Source organism: Symsagittifera roscoffensis, chromosome 4 (genome assembly GCF_963678635.1).
Source record: "Symsagittifera roscoffensis chromosome 4, txSymRosc1.1, whole genome shotgun sequence".
NCBI lineage: Eukaryota > Metazoa > Xenacoelomorpha > Acoela > Convolutidae > Symsagittifera > Symsagittifera roscoffensis.
This window is the reverse complement of record NC_087065.1, coordinates 14,002,398-14,013,421: the sequence shown is the minus strand read 5'-3', so window position 1 is coordinate 14,013,421 and position 11,024 is coordinate 14,002,398. Positions and strand designations below refer to the sequence as shown.

Here is an 11,024-nt window from a genome sequence, read left to right as displayed (position 1 = left end):
GAACACGTAAAATAAACATAAAACTCGGTATTTTGAAAGGTGGGGGGGGGGGGACTGGAAAAGAGCCGACTTTGGGGGAGGGGGGACCAAGTTAATATCAGAATCGAGCGTTTTACATGCAGCGCCAAGCAAATTTAATTTAAATTTAGCGCTAGGGTGGAGGATCTTAGCTTGGTTTTTTTTGGGGGATGGGGGGAGGGAGAATTAACTCTTCTTGGGATGTTGAAAGATTCTTTATTTCGCGTTATCATATTTTGGTACAAACGCGACTGATTTCTTATCACCGGAGAAATCGCATTCTGTTTCTGAGACAGTTGGATAGGAAAATGAGTACCAAAATAAGAAATCGCAATAATAACACTAATGGCCTGGATTTATTTTCTTACGCTAAAATTAATCTCAAGCCTTTGTCCTATAAGCATGAAAGAGGCCACTCAACAAAAGGAAACTGCAAAAGAGAGGGTAAATTTGAGAGAAACCAAACAAAATAATGTTAAATCTCTGCTATCCAGGCTTGATGCCCTGCACACCATGCACTTACTAGTAATAAGCCTTATTTTGCTTACTAGTAAGTTACTAGTACATTTACTGGTAACTTACTTACTAGTAAGTAAGTCCGCGCAACCCTATTCAGACTGTTTATGGCCTGATTTAATGTTGGCGTCGTCGTTATCCTTCCGTGTCTATTTCTCACTTGTTTGATATAATGTACTTCCCTTATGAAACGCATTTCACATGCGGTACAACGGAAAGGGTTTGCCAGCGGAGAAACCAAGCTACCGCGACAAGCTCGTCTTTTCATTTGTTCTGAACACGTAAAATAAACATAAAACTCGGTATTTTGAAAGGTGGGGGAACTGGAAAAGAGCCGACTTTGGGGGAGGGGGAACCAAGTTAACATCAGAATCGAGCGTTTTACATGCAGCGCTTAGCAAATTTAAATTAAATATAGCGCTAGGGTGGAGGATCTTAACTTGGTTTATTTGGGGGATGGGGGAAAGGAGAATTAACTCTTCTTGGGGGGTTGAAAGTTTCTTTATTTCGCGTTATCATATTTTGGTACAAATGAGACTGATTTCTTATCACCGGAGGAATCGCATTCTGTTTCTGAGACAGTTGGATAGGAAAATGAGTACCAAAATAAGAAATCGCAATAATAACACTAATGGCATGGATTTATTTTCTTACGCTAAAATTAATCTCAAGCCTTTGTCCTATAAGCATGAAAGAGGCCACTCAACAAAAGGAAACTGCAAAAGAGAGGGTAAATTTGAGAGAAACCAAACAAAATAATGTTAAATCTCTGCTATCCAAGCTTGATGCCCTGCACACCCTGCACTTACTAGTAATAAGCCTTATTTTGCTTACTAGTAAGTTACTAGTACATTTACTAGTAACTTACTTACTAGTAAGTAAGTTCGCACAACCCTATTCAGACTGTTTGTGGCCTGATTTAACGTTGGCGTCGTCGTTATCCTTCCGTGTCTATTTCTCACGTGTTTGATATAATGTACTTCCCTTATGAAACGCATTTCACATGCGGTACAACGGAAAGGGCTTGCCAGCGGAGAAACCAAGCTACCGCGACAAGCACATCTTTTCATTTGTTCTGAACACGTAAAATAAACATAAAACTCGGTATTTTGAAAGGTGTAGGGGGACTGGAAAAGAGCCGACCTTGGGGGAGGGGGGACCAAGTTAACATCAGAATCGAGCGTTTTACCATGCAGCGCTAAGCAAATTTAATTTAAATTTAGCGCTAGGGTGGAGGATCTTAACTTGGTTTATTTGGGGGATGGGGGGAGGGAGAATTAACTCTTCTTGGGGGGTTGAAAGATTCTTTATTTCGCGTTATCATATTGTGGTACAAACGCGACTGATTTCTTATCACCGGAGGAATCGCATTCTGTTTTTGAGACAGTTGGATAGGAAAATGAGTACCAAAATAAGAAATCGCAATAATAACACTAATGGCCTATATTTATTTTCTAACGCTAAAATTAATCTCAAGCCTTTGTCCTATAAGCATGAAAGAGGCCACTCAACAAAAGGAAACTGCAAAAGAGAGGGTAAATTTGAGAGAAACCAAACAAAATAATGTTAAATCTCTGCTATCCAGGCTTGATGCCCTCCACACCCTGCACTTACTAGTAATAAGCCTTATTTTGCTTACTAGTAAGTTACTAGTACATTTACTAGTAACTTACTTACTATTAAGTAAGTCCGCACAACCCTATTCAGACTGTTTGTGGCCTGATTTAACGTTGGCGTCGTCGTTATCCTTCCGTGTCTATTTCTCACGTGTTTGATATAATGTACTTCCCTTATGAAACGCATTTCACATGCGGTACAACGGAAAGGGCTTGCCAGCGGAGAAACCAAGCTACCGCGACAAGCACGTCTTTTCATTTGTTCTGAACCCGTAAAATAAACATAAAACTCGGTATTTTGAAAGGTGGGGGGGGGGGGGGGACTGGAAAAGAGCCGACTTTGGGGGAGGGGGGACCAAGTTAACATCAGAATCGAGCGTTTTACTAGTAAGTAAACCCGCACAACCCTAGTCACCGGCAAACGCGTATGTTGAAGAATAGCAGATAGCATCGGGTAGGTCGTTAATATAAGAGGAAGAGAAGAGGGCCCAGAATATAGCCCTGGGGAACTCGGCTTGATATTATCATGGAGCCTGAAATGGCACTGCCAATAACTGTTATCTGTCGCCGATCTGTGAGATAACTTTCAAGATGTTTGTAGAGTCTTCCTCCAATTCCAATATTTCTGAGTTTTGTTAAAAGTGTGTTGTGACAGACTTTATCAAACGCTTTTTTTTAAAATCAATGTAACAGGCATGGAAAATCCGTGTGTGCATTCTGTGTGGATTCGCTTGCAATCTTAGTAGTGTAGTTACACTTTTTCAATTCAAAAACATTGATATATAAGGAGTAATAGTTCTAGCTAGATTATTATGACTCCAACTTTGACTAGTCAAAAATAGTCTTTTTGTTTGGTGTTGATGTGCTGTATCAAAAGCTTCTAGGATTATTATAACTTTCTGTTCGCGACTAATACACTTGTAATGGTTTGTTTCGTTTCATGGAAAAATTGTTTCGAAATCATGAAGTTTTTTGAACTTCAAATATTTTTGCATTTTTATAATCAATTCAATTGTGACTTCAAATTTGTTTTCTTGTGATGATAATTAGTATTAATCTAAAATAATAAATGATATTGGAGTTAGATGATTTTAGATGATTGCGAAGATTGAATCAAATAAGAGATGCTTTCTTGCAATTAGGTGCCGCTATAATCACAACCAAAAATGATTCAGACCAGTTAAATTCACCTGATATTCTGGCGCACCCATTGTCTGGTTAAGTTTCGCAAAGTAATGTAATTGGTAACCTGTATTAATTTAGGCGGTATTGTTAAAAGCCGGTCTGAGAGAAGCGAATTGATATAATATATGGGGTGACGTCTGGAATTGGAGTGATAATGGTTGTAATTATAGTCTGTTTTCTTTTCAGATTTCTGTTTGTGCTAATTTGCTGCTTAAACATGGCTATGTCTGTACCCCTTCCTCCTGGCTTCGCCTCAATGCTCAAGGATGGCGCCAAGGTCAGTCCACTTCCTCTTGCAATAACCGATAGATAATGATTTGGGACACTCGAAAGCGCAGGGCAAAAAAGAGAAAAAATTGTCCCTTTTGTCATTTAGCTTGCAATTAAGGCAAGCGTTATCAAACGGGAAGGTAGACTGTTTTCTTCAGATTAACAAATAGTTCACTTGAATCATTCGACGGCTACGTTCATGTGAAATTAAAATCACGGCGCTTATACACTCTTTTGTAGTAGAGGTAATAACGCACATACCTACGAAAGCACAGACCTTTGGTTGAACCTGCCAGGACCAGTTTTTTTTTGTAACCAGAAACATTAATATTTCCACGTGACAAAAAATCTCTGCATGACTTTCGTTTGTCTGCTGAATTTTGTCAGCTTAGTTGTTACAGCTCGGAATTGGCTTGTGACTTAAGCAACTCTAGTAATTGCGTGGCAAGAATTTTTGCTGAAGTTTCAAGATTTTTTGAAATTTTTTCGTTTTTTTAAAACAATTTTTGAGGTTTTGTCAACATTTTTTTAAATTTTATTCGACTTTAAATCAGAAGAAAGCCATGAATAGCGCCCTCGCTTAAACTTTTGACTCATGATTGAAGTAATTTGAAAACATTAAATGCCCGTACTACTACGGCATAAAAAATGTTCCGTTGTCTTTCTTCTTAGGTGTTTCATTCGCCTTGTTTGAGTTTGTCGAGTGACTTTTTATAAATCAGAAGGGTTTGAGAATTGCTATTTCGTTCTTAATTGTTTAACATTGAGATTGTTTGAACTATATGAGATAAGTTAGTGTTTTTTATGGTAAGTTTGGTACACAATAGTTTTTGCACATTTTTATCACTAAAGTTTTGAATCTCAGCTTCGCTTCGGCGTTTAAATTTGCGACTTAAACAATTCTAGTATTTTTTCTAATTTTATCAGAGTTCTCATTTCATAAAAGCAGGTATGATAAAAATGAATGGAATCGGATTTTTCATTTTCTTTCTGTTTCTATTTCATTGTTTTTACTTGAAAGATGCCAATGAAAAAGGCAGCTCCTATTCTGTGTGTTCCTCAAGTCTCTTTTTACCTTAACCCACTCCCTGTGACTTTGGGAATGTTTAAATCTTAGATAATTTTGACCCATTTTTGAATTTTGTCAAATTTGAAAGGTTCAATCGAAAGAGCTGTTTCTAGGGACTTGTATAAGTGGCTGTTCCTCATATGCCAGGGAAACTTCTAGGGACTTGGAAAAGTGCAATTTGTAACATTTTGAAAATTACGCACCACGCTTAAATACAACTCATTTAAAAAAAATATCAAACCTCCAACTTCAGCTGGGTCGCAGGTATCTGTCATTTTTTGCACAGTCTTTTCTGAATAGGCTTCCACGATTTTTTTTGTCTTTTTGATTTGGCCTACATATAATGCAAAAGTTTTTTTTGTGAATAGTTTTCAGTTTTCAGGAGTTGTTTTGTTTTTGTAAAAAAAACTTTGAATACGAGTATGCGAAGGATATACGACCCCAAACATTTTTTCGAAACTGCATGAAAGTTTCTCGAAAGCATAATGCTGCTCGGTTTTCGAACTAGCTTGTTGTTTTCGAAATAGTTTCACTGAAAACAGCAGTTAATGTTGTATTTGTGTTATCATTTAAGCCTCAATTATATGTAATTGGTTTTGTAAAAATTTTAGAAGTGGTAGGGTTGTGTTTTTACAGGCAGCAAGCTTTCGCCAATTGAGTTTTTGGTTATGGCTTTATTGGATAATTTTCTATACACATGTCATGTTTTCTTATTTGTTTGTGGATTCCACAAGCTGTTCCGAATTCCGCAAATAATGTTGTGGATTCCGCAAACTTGTCTAATTTTGGAGCGGTTTTGAGCGGTACAGTGTTTTAGCTATTTGTTGTGGAATCCAAAACAGCAAAAAAGATCAAAGAAAAGTTGCAATGTTGCGTATTCCTCGATATCTGATTTTTTCTGTTGCGGAATTCGTTTAGAATTCACTAAATGCCCAGTTTGGCCTTGTAATGAACGGGCATCTGCCCAAGTATTGTCGGCTCCGTTGCCAATGTGTAAATATGGTTCCAGTGATAGTTCGACGCCGGTCGTTGTTTTTCAAAAAAATCAAGATAAGTTGATTTGTTGAATTTGTAGTTTTAGTCTAATTTTTGTCTGCTATTTTACCGGCTATATTACCATATTTTTTCTGTAAACTATCATATGTGGTGCAATAAGAACAACTCGTAGGTTTTCGAAAAAGTATTTTGGACAAACATGTGACTGCTGTATGCCGCTGGCTGAGTTACTTGTCGGTGTGTTAAGTGAAACATTTTATACTGCAAAGTTGCGCGAAGCTCCGCTTTGCCTCTCTGCACACTAGTCGAAATTGAAATTTTGTTCTAAAAGATGTTTGATCTATCACGCGCCAAATCTATCTTTATCTGCTCGGCAAAAAATGGCACCAAGTATGAGAGGTTTTAAATGTTGTTTGCAGCACTACCAAGGTCTAGACGAGGCGGTGTACCGCAACATTGAGGCGTGCAAGGAGCTGGCCAAGACGACGCGCACTGCATTCGGCCCGAACGGCATGAACAAAATCGTGATCAACCACATTGAGAAGCTGTTCGTTACTTCGGACACTGCCACAATTCTGAACGAACTGGAAGTGCAGCATCCGGCGGCTAAACTGTTGGTGCTGGCGTCCCAGCAGCAGGAGAAGGAGTGTGGCGACGGGACTAATTTGGTCCTGATTCTAGCGGGTGCTTTGCTGGGCGAGGCCGAGGAACTACTCCGAATGGTATGTAGTTATTCATATTTTCAAGGATTATTGAAGTGATTAGATGAAGCATATTAGGTGATTTGATCAAATATTAGAAGCGTTAGGTTGAATAGTTCAGTAATAGCTTACACTCAATTTCGTTAGAACTACTTTTTCTATTATACCGTTTTTAAGAGTCATGAACAGTTTTTTTTTATCCATGCTAAAGTTTGATAGCTTCAGCGTTTATTTCTTCTGGGAGTTTTATTTGTAGCCTTATGCTGAGTTTTTTGAGAGTCATGAGCGTAGTGAATAATCTTATATAGGTCTTTTTTTCAGTAAGCCTTTTTAAAAATCTGTTCACGCTAAAATTTGATTTTTTTTTGCGGTTTGACTTTTTATTTTTTCAAGTTCATTTCATTTGTGAAAATAAAGGAAATTATTTTTTAAGTTCACTTCATTTCATTCGTGAAGGAAAACTCAACTATCGAACAGCAAAAGTGTAAAGGTCACGAAAAATTAACACTATGATCTACTGAATAACTGCTTTTTTTTTTGTTTTCCGGTCAGGGTCTCTCCCCGACTGAGGTGATCGAGGGTTATGAGAAGGCGCTGGATAAGGCACTGCAGTGTCTGGATGAGATGAAGGGCTGTCCAGTGCAGAATCTAAGGGACGAGGCTGAGGTAGCTAGAGCTCTCAACACTTCAGTGGGTAGCAAACAGTACGGATATGAAGACTTCCTCTCTCAACTCATCGCCAAAGCATGCAGTGAGTTATACTTGTTTCTGATAGAATAGTTCTGAATAGTCAGTCATATTGTCATATCATTGACAATTTTAATTCACAACCAGTAGCGGATTTAGAGAGTCGGATTTGGAGCTTCTTTCCTTGTGAATCGACAGTAGTCACCTTAAGGGTGGCCTTGGATACTATTTTAATTTGAAAATTCTATCCTTAGACTCACCCTTAATTTTTTTTGAACGCTCCTGTTGTGCAAATGTATAATTACTTTGAGGAGAAGGGGCTTCTTAAATCATATAGAAGCACTGTTTACAAACGCGTGTATAAAAAATAATTCTTAAAAGTTAATAATCTGATTTCTTGGGCATTTTGATCCGTATGCGCGCACCTATACAATCATTGCTTTTTTAAAACTTATCTTGTTTGCACTCGTGTGACTTTTTTTGTCGGGCGTGCAGCGAGTATCATGGATTAGTAGGATGGATTTACTCATTTTTTTTGCGCTGCTGGCGAGTTTTTGAAAAACAGGCCAAAAAAGCGGTTTAGGCACTTTTTGGACAGTTTTTGACCAAAAAATCATGTCTTTCGGCGCGGCTCTTCCTCAAAAGTTGTATATTTTAGGTTCAGTCAGCCAAAAATGGAGGTCTTTTGGGGGACCCTTTGGGTATTCAGGGGGTCGAATCCCTAAGAAGAGGGGGGCTTCCCCGCCCCCCCTAAGTCCGCTACTTTTTTCATGGGGGCCAGGGGGGTTCGAAGCTTACAATAAATGTGAACTTATTTTGTTGCGTAGTCTCGTCTTTGCCTGCGGATAAGTTGAACTTCAACGTGGACCACGTGAGGATCTGCAAGATATTGGGAGCGAGTCTGCTGAGCTCAGAGGTGTGCAAAGGCATGGTGTTCAAGCGGGAGACGGAGACCACTAGGAACGAGGCAGTCAACGCCAAAGTTGCCGTCTACTCTTGTCCACTCGAACTCCTCAGCACCGAAACTAAGGTAAGAGCAAACTGAATTCCAGAAACGAAATGCATGCATGCAGGCGGTAAGCAACTCTTGTTAGCAGTGGGTTCGGGGCTTTTTTCAAAACTGTATGGGCTACTTGAGTTTGAACCAAAAATGTTTGCATGAGAAAAAACCTGCAGCGTTTTTCAAATTAGATGACAGACTTAAAGATCAGAAATTCAATTCATCTCTAATGATTGAGCGCAATCAGTTGGTGGGGATAGTTATTCCAACTAGACATTAAAGTAATAAATGAATTGAATTGAATTATTTGAAATCGCAAAAGTGATTTTTTTAGGATCGTGAAATGTTTTTTTTTGTTTTGTTTCAGGGTACAGTTTTGATCAACAACGCTGAAGAGCTGAAGTCGTTCTCGAAGGGAGAGGAAAATGCCGTCGAACAGGTAAATTAAGAAAAGTCGGGTATTGATCTAAAGGGTACTTTTTGGCTAATTGTATATTAAGAAAAGACAATGAAGTGAACTTGGAATGTATCCGAGAACAAAGAAACGGGAGTTAAAAACAAAAGGTGTAAAAAACAAAATCGAAGGATTATTTTTCAAACAAAGGAATCAAACTTCTCCAAAATTTCAATTAATCTACTAAATGATAAAATTTGTACGGAAAATTTAATATCTACTAAATCACTACTTAATCAGCGAGGGTCCAACTATATGTGCTTTTGTTTCAGCGTATCAAGGATATTGTGGACTCCGGGGCAGAAGTAGTCGTAACAGGCGGCAAGGTCCATGAACTGGCCCTGCACTACCTCAACCTCAACAACATTCTAGTCGTCAGAGTGCCTTCCAAATTCGACCTGAGAAGAATCGCTCGAGTCACCAAGTCAACCATAATTACCCAGCTGATGAAACCCTCGCCTGAAGAGATTGGATTCATAAACAACTGCTACATCACCGAAATTGGAGAGACTAATTGTGTAGTGATGAAACAAACGGACGAAGATAGCAAAATAGCCACTATTGTCATTCGAGGCTCCACTGACAGTCTTATGGATGACGTGGAACGAGCGATCGATGATGGCGTGAACACTTTTAAGGCCCTGACCAGGGACGCGTCTTCAGTTCCAGGGGCGGGGGCGGCAGAAATTGGCCTGGCTTTGAAATTGCAAAAACATGCAGAGACGTGTCCAGGCATGGAGCAGTACTCGATCAAGAAGTTTGCAGATGCGCTCGAGAGTGTACCAAAGGTGTTGGCCGAGAACTGCGGTGTCAAGGTTTGTTTGAAAACATAAAGTGGGTTTATAAGGTTTCAGTAAGCAATGGTAATTTCTGACGATAATGAAACTAAAGGTAGTCATTGATGATATCATGTGTCTATCAGTTGTGGTAATTGAATAACAAGAGCTTATAACTTGAGAGGAGTGTTCAGAAATGATTCAGTATGCAAAAAATGTTAATGAAAAAAGTTCAATGATGATTAGTGTGAACAAAAAACGAAGCAGCGATAGTTTGGGTTTATTATTATAAGCTGTTATTTAGTCTAATTATTATTATTGTTGTCATTTAGTCTGCCGAAGTGCTGTCACAGTTGTACGCAGCCCACCAGGCGGGAGGAGTGACCACTGGAGTAGACATAGAGAGCGAGTTGCCCAATGTAACCGACACCTCCAACCCCACCGGAGCCCCCGCCTCAGGGGGAGACGCAGCCTCCCCCTCCTCCTCCCCGGGCACTGCAGTGGCTCCTATCAGGGACTCCTATTACGTAAAATGGTGGGCACTCAAGTTCGCAACCAAGGCAGCATGCACAGTCTTACAAGTAGACCAGGTGACGCTTATTCATTGTTTTTTTTTGAAGGCTTATCTTTTAATATAGAAAAAAAGACGCTATAAAAAGAAGTTCAGAGCAGAAAGAAAATTCAATTTTGGTTTAAGGAGCATTTTTTTGACGTAATTTTTTTTGGAATTAGTTAATGATGTCAGTTTCGATAGTACATATTCTGAACTGGCTTTGACCCAATTTGGAGCTTAATTTCATTTTGCTTGGGTGATCTGGGAAAATCTTAAAACAACTAAAAAATAACATTCCTATTTTTGACACATTACGTTCGAGTGATTATAAAGACGATCTTTTGGAAATTATATGATCAAATCTGATTTATTTAGATTATTATGGCCAAACAGGCTGGAGGACCGAAGGCCAAGGGACCCCAGGGGGACAACGACGACGACTAAGCTGATTGGAGAAAACGACTGCGACTGGTGAACTAGGCGTGAACATACGTAGCAGACGGAAGAAAAGAAATATGATTGTACATTGATAAGTATGGAAATTGCAATAGAAGAGGCTGTTTGTTACGAGTTGTTGACTTGACCTCAACATGAATTGCTGCTGATGATTTTGAGCTGTGTTATAACCTGTTTATAATTTTGTCACAAAACCAAATATGTTTGCGATCTAAATTGTATAATTGATAAAGCTTGTCAAATTGAATGTTGTTTTTTACAGAAATAGCCAGAAAAGTTCTAGCCAAGAAGATACCCGGGTTGACCAATTATGCTTATACAATTTTCATATATGAAAAATGCTTATCATACAATTTCGTGCAATTCCATTGATACAGAAAATGTTAAGAAATCTCTAAGATAAGCATTTTTTCATATATGGTAATTATAGGATAAGCCTTTTTTTCATATACCAAAAAATTGATTTTTTTAAACATTTTATTTCTCAAATTTTTTGGGATATGTTCGTGACCGAAAACAAGTGACTTAAAACATGGTTTACTCAGAACTAGAGGCACCAAAGGGTTGATCTTCTGGCATTTACAATGCATTGGAAACGACCTGAGTTGTGTAATAGTTCTCTTCACAAATCATATACTGAAAGCATCAAACTTTTAAATTTAGGCAAACATTTTCAAAGATCATTTTTTTAAGATAAGAATTTAGGCGAACAATTTCAAAGATCATT

General features: G+C 38.5%; 1 protein-coding gene across 1 annotated transcript; it reads left to right on the top strand.

Annotated features, from left to right (window-relative positions):
- The first annotated feature begins 3,507 nt into the window (after nucleotides 1-3,507).
- On the top strand, nucleotides 3,508-10,544 carry LOC134844259 (T-complex protein 1 subunit theta-like). Its single transcript, XM_063860849.1, has 8 exons — nucleotides 3,508-3,612; nucleotides 6,090-6,392; nucleotides 6,924-7,122; nucleotides 7,886-8,088; nucleotides 8,426-8,497; nucleotides 8,785-9,327; nucleotides 9,621-9,878; nucleotides 10,217-10,544. The coding sequence occupies exons 1-8, from the start codon at nucleotides 3,553-3,555 to the stop codon at nucleotides 10,283-10,285; spliced, it is 1,707 nt and encodes a 568-aa protein (XP_063716919.1). The 5' UTR covers nucleotides 3,508-3,552; the 3' UTR covers nucleotides 10,286-10,544.
- Nucleotides 10,545-11,024: the final 480 nt, after the last annotated feature.

Excerpts from the sequence above, each read along its gene's own strand:
- LOC134844259 (XM_063860849.1), top strand. The coding sequence starts at position 3,553 with ATGGCTATGTCTGTACCCCTTCCTCCTGGCTTCGCCTCAATGCTCAAG. Across the intron at positions 6,393-6,923 it reads CCGAGGAACTACTCCGAATG|GGTCTCTCCCCGACTGAGGT; the intron begins GTATGTAGTTAT and ends TTTTCCGGTCAG. Across the intron at positions 7,123-7,885 it reads ACTCATCGCCAAAGCATGCA|TCTCGTCTTTGCCTGCGGAT; the intron begins GTGAGTTATACT and ends TTTGTTGCGTAG.